The sequence below is a fragment of the Astyanax mexicanus genome, chromosome 1 (genome assembly GCF_023375975.1).
Source record: "Astyanax mexicanus isolate ESR-SI-001 chromosome 1, AstMex3_surface, whole genome shotgun sequence".
NCBI classification, from domain to species: domain Eukaryota; kingdom Metazoa; phylum Chordata; class Actinopteri; order Characiformes; family Acestrorhamphidae; genus Astyanax; species Astyanax mexicanus.
The window spans coordinates 8,798,839-8,816,801 of NC_064408.1; the positions used below are offsets into that span (position 1 = coordinate 8,798,839).

General features: G+C 43.3%; 1 protein-coding gene across 1 annotated transcript; it reads left to right on the forward strand.

The window, feature by feature from the left end:
- Nucleotides 1-681: 681 nt before the first annotated feature.
- LOC103040969 (elastase-1) lies at nucleotides 682-5,348 on the forward strand. Its single transcript, XM_007231380.4, has 8 exons — nucleotides 682-824; nucleotides 983-1,086; nucleotides 1,179-1,279; nucleotides 1,381-1,506; nucleotides 3,032-3,168; nucleotides 3,282-3,427; nucleotides 4,879-5,028; nucleotides 5,140-5,348. Exons 1-8 carry the CDS (start codon nucleotides 785-787, stop codon nucleotides 5,149-5,151), a joined length of 816 nt encoding a protein of 271 aa, XP_007231442.3. The 5' UTR covers nucleotides 682-784; the 3' UTR covers nucleotides 5,152-5,348.
- Nucleotides 5,349-17,963: the final 12,615 nt, after the last annotated feature.

The window sequence follows — 17,963 nt, forward strand, 5'->3', positions numbered from 1 at the left end:
GTTGGACTCAGGCCTAGACACTTCTGACTGAATTGAGTTGCATTCTGGCCTAGAGACTTCTGACTGACTTGAGTTGGACTCTGGACTAGAAACTTGTGACTGACTTGAGTTGGACTCTGGCCTAGAGACTTCTGACTTGAGATGGACTCTGGGCTAAAGACTTGTAACTTAAATTGCACTCTGGCCTAGAGACTTCTGACTTAAATTGCTTAAATTAGTTGTACAGTCTTCAAACAGTTTGCTTTCTTATACAGGATGGGACAGTGCTGCTTCAAGGATTCCTGAACTGCACACACTGTACGTACAAAGCAATGCAAACTGACAGAGTTGTTTCTAAGTTATAATTACAGGACAAAAACATAAACCTGTTCGATTATGAGAAGATTTAGAGATTCAAATGCAGGAAACACCATTCTGCAAGAAACTGTTCTTTGAGTTCTTGGAATCGGACAGATTAAAACAACAAGTTTGACCTGAAAAACAAGATGGGTTGCTCTTAGAGCATTAAGTTGATGAATGTGCACATTGTGGAGATTTTATTTTCAGCTTCCTTTAGAGGAAATCTGTGTGTAGCGGACTTTTGGTCAATGCATTGTTGAAGTTGCAGAACCTGTTTCTTACAGCATCCTAGTGCATCCAGCTCCACCCCTGACAACTGCTCCTCACTGTATAAAAGGCCTCATATGAGTCTGCTGCACATCACATCTGATCATCCTGATCATCTCGATCATCTTGATCATCTGAATCATCCTGATCATCTGAATCATCCTGATCATCTGCAAAGATGCTGAGAATCCTCTTCTTCGCCTCCTTCGCAGCCCTCGGTAAGTCCTGACCGAACTCATCCTGCTGTAGCTGCATGTCTACCAAATAAATGAGGTTAATTTTAGCCAAGCATCGCAAGGTCTTGGTCCTGGTTAAATCATTTATCTGAATTGAGCTGGTCTGTCTGATCTTGCTTGTTCTTTCTTTACGGCGGCAGTGCTCGGACAGTCAACTGACGTTGTGGTCCCTGCAAAAGCTCCAAAACCACAGACCAAGATTGTTGGTGGACAAGTGACCAGCGCAAATGCTTGGCCCTGGCAGGTGTGAACTATAAATGATTTAGGTTTTGTAGAGTCTATAAAGTCTGTTTTCCAGGTCTTAATCTTCTCCCATTTTTTAAACGATCTTTTCAGGCTTCACTGCGAGCTCAGAGCAGCATGTGCTACAACCATGTCTGTGGAGGTGTGCTGATCAAAGCGCAATGGGTGTTGACCACTGCTACCTGCCTGCAAGCGTAAGAAAACATCTTGTCCTGTTCGGTTCTTAATGTGCCGTCAAAAAAAATCTCGCTACTAACCAACGTCAATGTTTATTTTTATGTTTATGCTAATGCAGAAACCCGATTGTCATGGTTGTTCTTGGTGAGCACGATATGACTGCAGCTGAGAGTGGCAAGGAGCAGTTCTATGGAGTCAGCGCCACCTACATCCACCCAAGCTGGAACCGTGATCTGACTGCTGGGTAAGTTTTATGTGCAATTTTTCTCTTTCCTAAAATATTTATTGTGTGGGAGCTTTTTATTTGAACTTCTTTTGGAACTTTTTTGGAAGTTCTGACCTGTGAAGTGCTGTAAATGACCATAGATCATATGTGTCAAACTCAAGGTCTGAAGGCCCATTACAATGTGGCCCACTATGTAATTTGATGTGGCCTGTAAGAGCTGGAAATGTCTTAGTGTAAAAAAAAAAAAGGTCAGAAGCGTGCTTTGACCAAAAACTACATTTCCCACAATGCACCCGCAAAGTTAGGGTTTACCTCCGCTACTCGGCAGTGTAGTCATTGATGTGGATGTTTGAACGTTTATTGTAATCAAACCATCTCAATAGTTCGATGCAAGACTTTTGCAGGAAAATTTTGAAGTGAAATGCTTCATCTGACACACAAATTCTTAGTAGTTCATCATTTTTTTATTGTATACTAATTTAGCCTCTTCTCAGTAGGTCAAACGTTTTGATCAAAGTTAATATTGTATCTTGTGTTTGATGTTATTTTTTGTTCACTTAAATAGTTTGATCCTTAATTGATGGAGTTTGTGGATTTCATAACATGACAAATTAAAAGGATTTATATTATATCAATGCAACAAGCCAACACTTTTTCCATGCAACTGTATTTTTTTAATGAATGAGTAATATAACCAGAGTTATTTAACATTAAGGAGAAGCTACATTCATTTGGTACTTTGCTACATACATTTGGTTACATTTTGTGACATTTATAAGTTTCATCCGGCTCCTTAAGGAGTTTGACACCCCTGCCATAGATAAATTCTGGCAACACTTTACTTGGATGGTCCATTTAATGGCCTCTTTGATGCTCAAATGACATTCAACTAACATTCAACTACATGTCTATTAAATGCAAATGAACTAAAAGGTGAAAGTAAATGATTCTTTATTGAATATAACCCTACATTCAACTCCAACCCAAACGCTTATCTTAATATTTTAGGATTGGGTTTAGGGTTAGATTTTAAGTTTAGGTTAAGGTTAGGGTTAGGTGTAGGGTTTGATTTTATGGTTGATTAAGGGTTAAGGTTAGGGTTAGGTGTAGGGTTAGATTTTATGGTTGATTAAGGGTTAAGGTTAGGGTTAGGTGTAGGGTTAGATTTTATGGTTGATTAAGGGTTAAGGTTAGGGTTAGGTGTAGGGTTAGATTTTATGGTTGATTAAGGGTTAAGGTTAGGGTTAGGTGTAGGGTTTGATTTTATAGCTGATTAAGAGTTAAGGTTAGGGTTAGGTGTAGGGTTAGATGTTATGGTTGATTAAGGGTTAAGGTTAGGGTTAGGTGTAGGGTTAGATGTTATGGTTGATTAAGGGTTAAGGTTAGGTTCTATTTTGAATCATTTACATTCAACATAGGGTTACGTTAAATTTAATGGACATTCAATTCAGTGTTAGTTGAATGTCAGTTGAGCATCAACAAGGACATAAAATGGACCATCCAAGTAAAGTGTTACCTAAATTCTTTGTCACTTTTCCCTCAGAAACGACATTGGCCTGATCCGTCTGACCTCTCCAGCCACCCTGAACTCTTACATCCAGCTGGCTCCTCTGCCTTCCCTCAACCAGATCCTCTCCAGAGGCACCCCATGCTACGCCACCGGCTGGGGAACCACTCAGAGTGAGCAGCAGCTTTATCTCCTGAAGATAAAATGATACTTAAAATGATCCTATCTCTGCCTCCTTCAGTGACATGTCAGCTCATCTGGTTTCCTCCCCTTTGATCTTTTCTAGCTGGCGGTTTACTCTCTGCTCAGCTGAGACAGGCTTACCTGCCCTCAGTCGATTACGCCACCTGCAGCAGCAGCACCTGGTGGGGCTCTGTGGCCAAGAGCAACATGATCTGCGCTGGTGGTACTGGAGCTGCTTCTATTTGCACTGTAAGAACAGATTTTTTATTTAATACATTCGGGTCATTCTCCATTTGGAGTGGGAAGTCAAGTGGATACATTTTTAAAAATCAATTTAATTTTTCCCAGAAACAAACAACCTTAAAATGTCTATTAACAACTCCACTTACCAAATATGCAAAATGGAGAGCTTAATTTCAAATAGATTTTAATACTTTTTTTAACGTAAAATGCAAAGTTTCGGTGAATTTGTCACTGGTGTTACGCCATCTTGAAGAATTTATTTTGTCATCATTTTATTTATTTGTAATTGAAATTGCAATGTGGCTGAATGTGATATTCCAGTCCAAGAAATTCCATTTAACTTAACATGTTACCAAAGTATGTTTGTACATAAGCACTGAAAATAACAAAAAAAAGGTATTTCTTTAAACTTAAAGGCGTCTTCCTATACTATTAAACAAATAATAATAATATAGTAATACATTTTTGTCCAATAATCATGAAAATTTAACTACTAATATAAGAAATAGTGCGGAAAAAGAATGATTCTAACATTTTATGCAGGATACTTTTAATACAATAAAAAACTCATGAAAAAGGACAAATACCACATGATGGTAACACATCTGTAACACCAGTGACATTTTAGTTAAAATGGATGATTTTGTGAAATCCCTACCTCATTGGCAGTCAAGAGACTATGCGTAACTACTTACAATCAATGAAATAAAAGACATATGGAAATATATTTGATAAAAATTAATTATTTAACAATTAAAGAACATAACGAAAGTGACACAAAGAGGTTATGTGCTACCTGATAAAGAAAATTATCGTCAAATTAATAAAATAAAATGAGCAAGTATGACCTCACCTTCTCATGCCTTGAGATGCTTATTATTTGATGACCTGTGACCCAGGGAAGAGTTTGACAGAGCTATGTTTAACAATATCTAAGGTAAAATATAATATAAGAGTCCAGAAGAGTCCAAAATCTTTCTGGCAAAAATATTTTTTAAATGAAATGCATATATTTTTAAATACAATACATATATTTTTTTAATGTAGTATGATGTTAATCATGCATACAGTAAATCTGCATCTGTTTTATGAAATCTCAAAAGTTTTAAAATATTTAAATATTTAAAATATTATAAAATAAAACATTTCTTTACACTAAAAATGTTTGCTCAAGTGTTGAAAATTGGTTATGTGGCGAGCTATTTTACATATGTAAAGTGTCTTTGAAATAAGATTAAAAAAATGAAAATAAGAAAAGGAAATTTGGTTTTAATGTGTATACTGACTTTTGGAATTGTTCTTAATATTTTAGGCTTTTTTTTAGCCCTCCAACCTTTGTGACATGGTTTCCCACTCCAAATGGAGAATGACCCATTTACTTAATAGATGTATTTACCAGGTTCCCTACAGCCTGACTGTACTGTAAGTAAAACACTGATCACGTGGTCTCCTTATAGGCTGACGGTGGTGGCCCTCTGAACTGTCTGGTTGGTGGAAGGTATGTGGTCCATGGTCTGTCCAGCTTTGTCTCTAGCCTTGGTTGCAATGTCGTCAACAAGCCCAGCGTCTTCACCCGTGTGTCTGCCTACCTGACCTGGGTTCAGAGCGTAAGTAGAAACATCATTTTATGTATTTTGTTTGGAATTTGGTAAACTGGCTGTATCTGTGTCAAAATGAATAGTTTATATTAAGACACGTCTTTTTTTAATCCATCTCAGTATACCGGCTAAAAATGAAGCACCACTGGAAAGGGATTTGGAACCATGGAAGGAACCTTCATAGGAGTTTCTTCATTGTAAGGCTGTTCCAGAATCATCATATTTTAAAAAAATGAATTTCTGTTGTCTATATTCTATAATAAATAATGTCTGAAACAAATGAACATGCTTTACTTTTAATCGAACAAAATAAACACTCTAAACTTTCATTTGCTTTGTTCTTTCTTTATTCTTTATTTGTATGTTGAATTGACTCTTAATTGCAATTTATTTTAGTAACACTTTCTATGAATGTCGTGTCTAATAGACTCTATAAACATACTCATATTATCAGAGGTGGAAAGTAACTAATTACATTTACTCACATTACTCTAATTGAGTAGATTTTATGAGTAATTTGTAATTTTAAAGTAGTTTTTAAAATAGGTCATTTTTCTTTATTTATTTTTAATTTTATTTTTAGTACATTTTGACAAAAGTAATTTACTTTGCTACATTGGAAAACTCCTTGTTACTGAATAAAAAATTAAATGCTGGGGGAAAAAAACATTTCCTTAAGTTTTTATTAGGAACATCTGCTTGAATGTTAAAAAAAAAAACATGTAAATAGTGATTAAAGCATAGCAATGGCAAGTTAAAAATAATAATGAACTGTAAAATTATAAAAATACGGTTTACAATCACCTATATGACCATAACTTTTAAATTTTTAACAGTAAAGAAAAAAAAAATTCATAGAAACCTATGCCACTTGTTCTTGAAAATATTTTATGGGGTGGTCTGAACAAATACTGCCTGAAAGGTCCAATTTTTTTATTTGTTAATTATTTCATTTATGATTTGTACTTACAAATCATAAATACATCAAATAAATAAATGTTTTTACTCCCAGTCTAAAAGACCTTGGGTTGGTTTCTGAAAGACCTACCAGCTGAAAATGAAGCCTTCTACCTCAGACCAAGTTGGTTGACCAGAAAAGTATGAAAAATTAACAAGAACAAGATGGTAGAATAGCATGGGCAACAAAAAAACAAAAAAACTAGATACCAGAGCACCACAAGCAAAATAAAGAAATTATCAAAAGAAACAAATTAAACAGTAAGAAGCTGAACCTACAAACTTGAACCATGAACTTTTGACAACATGCACAAGACCAGACAAAAGATGACTGAAACAAAAGGACTATATACACTGAGATGATGTCAGAGTCCTAAGCTCATCACCATCCACCAAGAACCCCTTATATACATTTTATTAGAGACAATAAAAAGACACTAACACAGTATTTACCTGACTACTGTAGAAATGACGGTGCATGAGCCACCCAGACACTTAAGGTCTAGGCAGAGATCAAGGGTTGTCCTGGGGAATGGGGGCCTGGAGTACCAGTGGGAGAAAAGAAAAGGATTAGAACATCGTGTAGATAATTTACTATTGTACGTATGTGTGTATACTTACCTTCGTTGCATGCATGCCTGTAATATCTATTGTTTTTATGTTCTGTAAATATTATGTGTTTGTTTGCTAGTCCACCCGCTGTTGCTTTATTCAGGGGAGGTGGGGCTAAAGGGTATTTAAGGCAGGTGAGCTAACTAACTGGGGACACTGGGGTTATCATGAGACACAGGTCACTAGAGTAGCCTGAAACTCTTTGCTACTTACAGTGTTGTTCAGAGGTGGAAGCAGCCGGAAGCAGCCATCCCACCTTGTACTTTTCTATCAGTGTAAATAGTGTGCATAGTGTACAGTTCATTTCTGCACTCTAAAAAACAGAGGCACGATACTCAAAAGGTACACTCTTCATAACTGTATCCTCAAAGATACAATATTGGTGTTTACAGGTTCAGATGTGTTCCCTCTAAAGTACAAAGTCATTCCTAACAACAATAAGTACAGATTTGTACAATTTAAACAGACAAAAGGTACATTCAGTATTCTGTATCACTGTACTAATAAACAATATATATTTTAACTGCACATTTTTTATTTGAAAGCCAGACAATTTCTTGACACATATTTACTCCTGGCACAAAAAAACATGGGTACAAAAAAGGACTTTCACTGAAAGAAACATTTTGTACCTCAATTTAAGTTACAGCCCCAGCCACATGCTTTGTACTCTTTTAAGTACAAATCTGTACTTATTTTTCTTGGTGTTTGTGGGATTTCATTTTGTTCTGGTTTCTGTTTTTGGGTGTTCGACACAATAAACATGTTAAAAGGGATTCTTACCTGTCTCCTGAGCCTTTTGGCATCTCGCCGACCTAACCCTTTGGTACCCTCCTTTCACCATTCATCCCCACACTTCATCACATACACAGACATGGACAAGAAACACCTGGGGAAGATAACGAGGGGGCTGGTTTACAAACAAGACATAGTTAGGACCAATAATGACAAGTTGGGGCTAGGGTGAAGCCAAAGAGGCAAAGAGGCAGGAACAAAACAGAGCCATGTGCTACAGAGCACATAGTAAGGAAAAGTGAAAAGTATATTTGATAGCTCAGTATTTTTAGATCTCAGAATTTTGCTCTGAGTAAAGTTACATTTGCCTGGTCACTCTTCACAATGGCAGGTTTACTTCCAATTCTTCTTCATGGCACAAAAGGCTTTGTGCTGAGTCTTTGTGTTCTTGTGCAGTGTGAACTGACTTCTGGTAGAGGTCAGAGGCATCTCTGTAATTTCCTCTCAGAATAGCAACACAAAGGTCACTATTGAATTTCAGCATATTGTGAAATTCTTCCTTCCTCTTCCTCTTCCACGCCACATTTGGTGTCAGAAGTGACCCTGCTGGAAGATATTGAGCTGCTGGCAGGGGAAATCGAACGGCTAAGGAGGAAGACAGCGGACCAACGGACTAGAGGCAAGGCTCTCCAGCGGAGTGGACTCGGACCTGACGGCGCCAGCGGACTGTTCGGAGGTCGTGGCCGGGGAGAGGACGACGTGAGCACGGCGGCGCTGGCTCCCAGAACGGATGGCGCGAGGACGGGGCGCTGGCTCCAAGAGCGGATGGCGCGAGGACGGCGGCGCTGGCTCACGGAGCGGATGGCGCGAGGACAGCGGCGCCGACTCGCGGAACGGACGGCGCGATGATGGCGGCGCAAGCCTCCGGGATGGCGGGCTTGACGGCTCAACCCCGCCTTACCCCCTACGACGGCAGCGCTGACTGGACAGCCTTCGAAGCTCAGCTCGAGATCGTGGCGGGCGGTGCGGGCTGGACGGACGCCGAGACGGCAGCCAACCTCTGCCTGGCGCTGCAGGGCGACGCGCTGAGGGTACTGATCGAGCTCCCCGCCGAGTGCCGCTGCGAGCTGCCTGAACTGACGCGGGCGCTGAGAACACGTTTCAGCCGCCAACCGTCGGAGGCGGCCGCCAAAATGCTAGTGGCGGACAGACGCCAACAGCAGGGAGAGACACTGGGCGTGCTGGCATCGGAGATGGCCCTGCTAACCCGCCTAGCTTACCCAACGTTTCCGCGAGCGGCCCAGAGGAGGCTCGCGTTGGATCACTTTCGGTGGAGGTGGCGGAGCGGTCCGAACTCATCCTCTCAAGCCATCCTGGACTGTGGGGGGCGTCGCCGGTTGCCCGTGATTCGCAGAGGTGGGGTCGGAGCCGGTCTGATGCCCAACTGGAGTGCTGGCGCTGCGGGGGGCGTGGCCACAAGCGAGCGCACTGCAGCCGGCCGGGAAACAGGGCCGGGACCACCCAGTGAGGGTTACGGTGGCCCCAGGAACGCTATGCTTACCCTCGGGATCTGCTTCCGGAACTGCCGGACTCAGCGGCTACTTCCTGAGATGCACATTGAATGGAGTGACGGTGAACGCGCTGGTGGACACGGGCTCGTCAGTCTCACTGATACGGCCCGAGCTCGCGACGGAGGTAGCGGGCGAGTTTGTGACTGACAACAGCCAGCGCATCGCTCTCTCTTCAGTCACCGGGATCCTATAGGTCTCCTAGGATTAACGGAGTTGACGATTGATGTCGGCAAGGGGCCCTTTCAACAACAGTTCTGGGTAGGACGCATCAACGACCCGTGCATTCTGGGCAAGGACCTGCTCTCACGCGTCGGAGCTATCATTGACTGTGCACGGGGCTCGGTGCTGGTGACTGGACTCCCCGTAGAGATACGCGACGAGTTAGGGGTAAGTGAACTGGTGGGAGGGAATGTGTGTGATTCGGTGCGTGATACTGTAGAGGGTCCGCTGGATGCGGGGTTGAGTGTAGATCCGATAGAGGAGATGCTGGAGCGCAGTTGTGTGGGTTTATCTGGTCCCCAACAACTCCGTTTGCGCGAACTGATCGGCCGTTTTCGCACGAGTTTCGCTGTGTCTGAGCGCGAGTGTACTAAAACTAACCTTGCGGTTCATTCGATAAACACGGGTGACGCCCAGCCCATCAGGCTGAGGCCGCACCGTCTGGCGTTAGCAAAGCGCGTAGCGGCGGAGCAGTTAGTCCGCGAGATGGCGAGTACGGGCATTATTGAGCCTTCGAGCAGCCCGTGGTCGGCCCCAGTGGTCCTTGCGAAAAAGAAGGATGGAAATTGGCGCTTTTGCGTGGATTATCGGCGACTTAACGCTGTCACGAAGCTTGACTCCCACCCGCTCCCCAGGATCGACGATACGCTGGACCAGCTGTCTGGCTCAGCCTGGTTCAGCTCGTTAGACCTGAGGAGCGGATATTGGCAGGTGCCCCTCGCGGCGGGGGATAGGGAGAAAACCGCTTTCTCGCTCGGCTCAGCCCTATGGCATTTCACGGTGCTTCCGTTCGGATTGTGTAACTCACCGGCTACTTTTGAGCGTCTTATGGAGCGTGTTTTATGCGGGGTTCCGCGGTCGTGCTGCGTCGTTTATTTGGATGACGTCTTGGCGCACGGAACCGACTTCGACTCCGCACTGTCTCACCTTGAAATGGTGCTCGGCGCGATTCAGGCGGCTAACCTGAAGCTCAATCCGGCAAAGTGTAATCTGCTAAGGCAGCGCGTGAGCTTCCTGGGCCACGTAGTGAGCGGTGCTGGCGTGGAAACCGATCCGGTGTGACTGGCCCACACCGCGAGACGCAAAAATGGTTCGCAGCTTCGTGGGGCTCGCCTCGTATTACAGGCGGTTTATTAGGGGGTTTGCGGACGTGGCAGCGCCGCTTCATGCTCTGACTAAGCCTAGTGTGAAATTCCGCTGGTCTGACGAGGCGGAGCGGGCATTTGAGGAGCTAAAAAGCCGCCTGTGCAATGCTCCGATTCTAGCGTATCCGAAGGTGTCTGAGAGTTTCATTGTGGATACTGATGCGAGCGACCACGGCCTCGGAGCAGTCCTGTCGCAGGTTCAGGACGGCTCCGAGCGCGTAATAGCGTACTATAGCCGCCGCCTGGACAAGGCGGAGCGCAACTATTGCGTAACGCGCCGGGAACTACTCGCAGTGGTCGAAAGCCTTAAACATTTCCGAGCGTATGTGTATGGGGTGCCCTTTCTGCTGCGCACCGACCACGCCTCGCTACAGTGGCTCATGCGTTTCCACGAGCCCGAGGGCCAACTCGCGCGCTGGTTATCTAGACTCCAGGAGTTTCGTTTTGAGGTTGTGCACCGCCCGGGCCGTGGCCACAGTAACGCGGATGCTTTGTCGCGCTGGCCGTGTGTGGCCGCCGACTGCAAAAATTGTGCTCGTGCTGAGGAGAAATCTGCTGAGACTGCACGCTGCGCTGCAATCTCCGGGGATGTTACTGGCGCTGTCGGGGTGGCTCAGGTGTCCGTAGAGCAGCTCCGCGATGCGCAACGTGCGGATCGCGAATTATCGTGGGCAGTACACGCGCTCAGTGCGAACGTCACACCGTCGTGGGGGGAGGTGGTGCCGCTGGGCCCGATTGCTAAGGCATTGCGCTCCAACTGGGCTAGTTTTAGTTTGTCCGATGGCGTGCTGTGCCATACCTGGGAGGATCCGGCGAACGGGCGGCGCGTGTTTCAGGTGGTGGTACCACGGGCGCTTAGGGGATCGGTCCTACGGGGAGTTCATGGGTCACCTGGGGCTGGGCACTTTGGTGTCACCAAGACTCTGAAGCGCCTGAGGCAACGCTTCTATTGGCCTGGTGTAGAACCGACGTGGAACTCTTCGTGCACTGCTGTGACGTGTGCGCTGCCAAGAAGGGCCCCTCGAGGGCGCCCCGCGCCCCACTTCACCCTTACCAGTGCGGCAGCCCGATGGAGCGGGTGGCCGTGGACGTGCTGGGCCCCTTTCCGGTGACGGACTCTGGAAATCGCTTTGTTCTGGTGGCGATGGACTATTTCACGAAGTGGCCAGAGGCCTACGCGGTGCCGGACCAAGGGGCGGTCACTACTGCGGATATCCTGGTGCGGGAGTTCTTTTGCAGATTCGGGGTTCCGGAAGAACTGCACAGCGACCAGGGGAGAAATTTCGAGTCGGAGGTCATGGCGGAGGTCTGCCGCATCCTGGGAATCCATAAGACCAGGACGACGCCCCTTCATCCGCAGAGTGACGGACTGGTGGAATGTTTTAACCGCACGCTGGTGGCGCAGTTGGCCATGGTGTCGGACAAGAACCAGCGTGACTGGGACAGGCACCTGCCGGTAGTGCTGCTGGCCTGTCGCTCCGCTGTGCAGGAGACGACGGGATTCACGCCGGCTCTGCTTATGTTCGGGCGCGAACTGAGGACGCCGGTCTCCCTGGCTTTTGGGGCGCCTCCTGACGGGGGCGGGTACGCTTCGGACACGCCCACTTTCGTCTCGGACCTTATGTCTTCGCTGGAATTAGCGCACCGTCTAGCGCGCTCCAACCAGTCTGCTGCCGGGCAGAAGCAGAAGCGTGCGTACGACACGCGCTACTTTGGGGACGCGTTGGCGGTGGGGGTGAGGGTTTGGCTATATAACCCTCAGCGGAAGAAGGGACTGTGCCCGAAGCTCCAGTCGGCCTGGGTGGGTCCGTGCTTGGTGCTGTCCAGGCTGTGGGAGGTGGTGTATAAGATCCGGTGGGGCAGACGCACTATGATTGTGCACCGTGATAGGCTGGCCCCCTATAGGCCGAGACTGTCGGACACTGTGGACGGTGGTGCGGAACCTGCCGGCCTTGCACTCGTGCCTGATCTGAACTCTGGCTCTTCGGATCCGCTGGCAGGCGGTGCCATGCCCGGCCCCTCCAGGCTGCTGCGGGCACGGAGGCCGCCCCCCCTTAATGACTTTGTTTGCGACTGATTGTCAAAAAAAAGAAAAAAAAAAAAAAAAAGTTTTGTTGTACACGGGGTTTGTGTTGGGTTGGTGGGGTCGCCGGGACGGCTGACCCTTGGGAGGGGGGCTATGTGGCGGCTCTGGGTTGTGTGTGTGGCTGCCTGTAGGCATGGTTCTGTTCTCCTGTGTGCGAGGATGACAGGGGTGGGGCATCTCCCTTGGGAGGGGTTATGCAGAGAGGGTGGGCACCACTCTGGATCTGCCATCTGGGAGACATACAGCTGGGTTGGTGGCCTTTGGGCTGTTTGAGCTCTGTGGGGTTATGGCTCTCCTAGTCTTGTTAAAGACTGTAAGTGAGTGGCAAGCCTGTTCAATAAAGGAGCTGTTGAGCATTCAGCATGAGTCTCACGGGTCTTCCTTCCTCTTCCACGCCACAATATTTCTCAGAATATTTCTCATGCCTGACTCACAGCTCTAAATGACATGCTCAGTACTCTCATTCCTGACTAGGTCCTTTCCAACTGTTCATGATATTCTGCTTTAATACACTGAAAAGGAAAAAATAAAAGGCTATCTTTCTGTTCTTGATTGTGACTTTTTTTTTTTTTTTTTTAGAGACCTCCCTTCCCTTCTAAAAATACAGCCTGGACGGCTTAAACCAAGCTGGTTGACCAGCATGACCACCATGGGCAAAATCAGATGACAAAAAAATCAGATAACAAAGACAATGCTGTCCAAGAGCTGGTTAACCAGCTAGATTACAAAGGGTATGATTTACACCAGATTTTCAACCACACTGACCACCACCATAGACCAGTTTAGACCATTTAAAACCTCTTAGTAGATAAACCTGGTCTAAAGCTGGATTTGGCAGCAGGGTTGGCTTAGTTTCTGGCACTGTTTGTACCCTGTGGAGATGATGAACATCTTGCCGGTATGACTGGTGATTCCAGTCCAACTGTTTAAGTGATTTGCTTGGGGCTAATTTAGTTCTAAATATCCCCCCACTGCTCCTTTTTAATGGAAAAAAAAAAACTGGTGAACATGCAGTAACAACCTGTGTTGAACATGTCTGTGAAAAGTAAAGGTAGTGCTGGTCTCCTCCAGAAGCTCCTCCAGCTCAATTTTGTTCTGTAGTTGGGATTCTGGATCAATACTTCTCCAGGCTGGCTCACCACGATGCTAACCCTGTGCCACTAGGGGTTAATATGAGCTTGTATGAGGGATGGCTTTGGATTCCATTCTGAAAAATTTGTTAGGGCCTAATTGCCAACTCACCCATACCTCCAAATCATCTCAGAACATCTTTAGAAAGGGCCGTACAGTGTTTTTACACAAGTGATGATTCTATTTCTTATTTTCCTTTCATTTCAAGGGTATGTATGAGCAACGTCTAGGTTCATCTAATGAAGAACATTGATTCTAGATCAATACCCCTCTCCTGGCTGCCTCGCCAAGGATTTAACCCGGTGCTGCTTGGGATTAGCTGAGTCTGTCTGATGAATGATGTGGAAACTATAATGAGATTTTAGTGATTCGCATTAGGGCAATAAAAAAATACAGCCATTCATTAGCAGCAGCTCACTACCCTAAATCAGCCCTGTCTAATGGCAGTAACAGGGGGTTTCACTGTTTTATATAACACACACTATATAGAGAAAATTTCAGGAATGCCACCTATCCTTCCACTGTTTAGGAGGCATTGAAGCAGGAACAAAAGGCTAAAAGCTAATCTTAGATGGTGATAATTAGGCATACACTGAAAAATTATAGATAGATAGATAGATAGATAGATAGATAGATAGATAGATAGATAGATAGATAGATAGATAGATAGATAGATAGATAGATAGATAGATAGATAGATAGATAGATAGTCTTTATTGTCCACAACTGGAAATTTGTTGGCTCAACTTAACTTAGTCTTCATTTTGCTTTGACTCAGTTAAGTTGTTAATATATACAATTTTAAGTTAAAGGTGATGCTACAGTATGTATTAAATTTTAAGGGCCTTATCGTACACCCTGCACAAGGCACGTCACAATGCTCTTTGCTATCTTACACCCCGTCAACAGTCTATTTTCACGCCTTGCGCCTGCGCTGTTAAAATAGCGTCAGAGTTTAGGAATAAATCTACACTGATGGGTGTGGTGGTCTGTGAGGTGGAAGTGAGGTGAGTTCAGGTACATTTCTGGTGTTTCTATACATTTTGGTGGTGGAGCTCCACTGACTGATTAAAACCCTGACAACAATCAATAGTCAGAGTCTATTCCGTCAGTCAGAGTCGCACTGCAGAGCACAAACCTGACTTTTAACTCAACAATAAACAGAATAAAGAATAAAATAACATTACTGTTCCCTTAAATGAGCTGCTGGTGTATCTTCACAGTGTGAACGAGCAGCTCAGTATCTGTCTCTGCTGAGATGCACAAAAAGCACCGCACTGTTAAGATACGAATGCGCCAAAGTCAAAGCTCAACTGCCTCTTAAAGGGAATGAAAACTGACACACTGATTGGTTTATTTTGCATTATGGCAAAAATTAAACACACCCATGATAAATTAAGAGAATTAGTTCATGCCTTTTTTTGGACATTTTAAGGCACACAAGGAGTATTTTTTGCACCCTCACGATACCAAAGACACACCAACACGCCCTTTATCCAGCTGCGTGATACGGAATTGACCGGTGCACTACAGATCACTAAAATAGGGCTCTAAGTCTTGAAGCTCATCAGAGTGCAGTTCATACAATGATACACAACAAACTATAACCACTATCTATAACTTGTATAACTTAACATTTATGTGATTATATTTAACCAAGAATGAGGCAAAAACCCTCTGTGCCCCCGCGACTTTAGCGCTGAGCAGCACTTTAGGGACTGTAGGAAAAAAAACGGACAAAACAAGTCATTAATAAAATATATCTGTACATTTATTTGTATTGTAATGTTGATTTCAGAACACAAGGTAACATTTTGAGAAAGATAAATAGAGTTATTCATTATCCATCCGTAAGAGGCAGTATTAGCATTACCCACTGACTGCGCTTAGCTCTTTGGCCATTCAGAGGTGAGTATTATTAGCCTGTGGCCTTAGCATTAGCATTAGCAACTAACCACAAGCGTGTCATGCTAGTGCTCCAGCTTCAGTGTAAATCTGGAAATCTAAGCTTACTGTAAATAAACTGAACTGCTTTACTCACCCAAATAATCAGTTTTCAGGAGGAAAATCTTTGTAGATTAACATCCAGCACTCGTTTGAATATGTATATTTTTTGAATTACAGTTTTGTTTACTTAACTTAGCCTTACAGGTCTCGCCACCCAGTGGCAAGGATATTGGGTTTGTTTTCCAAAATAAAGGGTTCAGATTCATGTGAAAAGATAAATGATATTTCATTGTTCAGTGCAATCAATGTAAATACTCTGTTTTGGGAACTTTTACACTTTTAGCTATTTAAATTAAACCAGATAAGGAAGATTCGGGAGGTATTTTTTATATAAATATTTATCCGCTTAAAGGATGTTTAAAAAAGTAACACACCTGTCCCCTGTACATAATAGTTTGTGTCCAATTTGAATCTAAATTATTATATTTCTTCTGATATGACACACCCACCCCTCCTGGAAACTTCTCAAAGTATTTTACAGTCCATGTTTTTTTAAGGGAGTGCGGTGTGGCTGGGTTTGACCTGTGCTTAACACTCCCAAACCTCTGATCCTATTTAGCTTCTCTTTTGATTTAGTTTGTTTAGAGAGTTAATGAATTCATGTGAATGTACTCAATCCATCTATCCTGCTACACACAAATGAATTGTGTGTGTCTTTTAGCCTAAACATCTGACATAATATAAACAATATGGTATTTAAATATTTGACTTCTTTCTTTTACTTTTACTTTCAATACTTAAGTAGAACATTTTAGAATAAACTACTTGCAATACTTAAGTACAACCAGTGATGTCAGTAATGCGTTACTCTAATCTGACCTTTTTTTTTTCAGTAACAAGTTATCTAACGCGTTACTATTTCCAATCCAGTAATCAGATTAAAGTTACTTATCCAAGTCACTGTGCGTTACTCTCTCAACAACAAGTTCAATGTTCAGTTTTACAGTGTTAAATATTTCAGGTCAAGAAAGACTTTCTTTATTTTATATTTTTTTATAAAAACAAGTATTTATGTTAAGTGAAATCAAGAAAGACCATATTTTATTAAAAAAAATATTTATGTTGTTAATTCAAAAGAAATGGTCTTTTATTTTTATAAAAAAAACTTATTTTTTCAGGAAATAGTTTAACTTTAAATGTCTAGAGATACATTGTTGCTGTTAAAAATGCATTTTCCAATAAAGGGAGTATTGGCAAAACTGGTTATAATGTTTATGTTAAGGCGGCGGGAGGTGGTGTCTGCAGCTGCTGAAAGTAACTAATAAAGTAACTTGTAAAGTAACTTAGTTACTTTTAAAATCAAGTAATCCATAAAGTAACTAAGTTACTTTTTAAAGCAGTAATCAGTAATCGGATTACTTTTTCAAAGTAACTATACCATCACTGAATACAACGAAATTAAAATATTTTAGCACTTCTACTTAAGTATGATGCTTTTTGATAGAGTACGTGTACTTTTAGCCAGGTCTGGGTCCCTAGTACTTTATACATGTCTAGCGAAACCCCTATTCCTTACTAGTGTCGCATAGTGCACTTATAATCCAGTGCGCCTAATAGTGTGAAAAATACAGTAGCTGCTATTTTATAAACTATTACAAGTTCATAAACCAGCTGTTTATAAGATGGTACTGGGAGATCCACCAAGTTTCAAATCCAATATCTGAAAACCCTCCACCTGCTGAGAGGAGCTCAATTACTGAAGACTCTCCTCCACACACATGCTGAGCGTCACGACCAGGATGTTCCAGCCTGGTCCTCCATTAATCACAACCATTTACCAGACATCTGCTGTCCTGCTGCTGCTGCTGCTGCTGCAGGTTCTCCTCACCACTCCAGGCCACTGGGCTGTTTTCTGTGTTAGGGGGCGCTATACAACTAATAACCACACTGACAGCTCTGTGATAGCACTGGAGCTCTGTGAACATTAGTATTTACTGTATATAATTAAGCGATAATACACTTGCTTACTGTAAATAAACAGAAGCGCTTTACTCACCCAAATAAATCTGTGTGGTTTAAAGTTAAGCGCTCGTTTGACTGAAAGTAATTTTTTTTAAAGTAAAAATCTTGGACTCACATTATGTAATAACAAAATTAAAAAATGTTGCACTAAGTTTTTGGTCAATTTTACTAAAAATCTTAGACTGACATTACTTAATAATAAGGTTGCAAAAATAATAATGGGTAATATAGGTTTATAGGTGGGTTATATACTCTATAGGGTTCCTGGGTGGATGCTATTGTTTTGCTAAGTAAGTGCTATGATACCGCTCAGGTGGTTGCTCAGGTATTCCAGCTGCCCAATATGGTGTTGCAAAGTAATTTCTATGTGGGTTGTATATTGTTGTTTAATTGTTACTCGGGTGTTTCTAGGTGGTTGATTTAAGGGAGATGTTATTGTATCCCAGTTGGTTGGTTGGTGTCTCAGATCAGGGGGTAACTAGAGTGTTTCTAAGTGGTTGCTGTGGTGCCCTATTGAAT

Excerpts from the sequence above, each read along its gene's own strand:
- LOC103040969 (XM_007231380.4), top strand. The coding sequence starts at position 785 with ATGCTGAGAATCCTCTTCTTCGCCTCCTTCGCAGCCCTCG. Across the intron at positions 825-982 it reads CGCCTCCTTCGCAGCCCTCG|TGCTCGGACAGTCAACTGAC; the intron begins GTAAGTCCTGAC and ends TTACGGCGGCAG. Across the intron at positions 1,087-1,178 it reads CAAATGCTTGGCCCTGGCAG|GCTTCACTGCGAGCTCAGAG; the intron begins GTGTGAACTATA and ends CGATCTTTTCAG.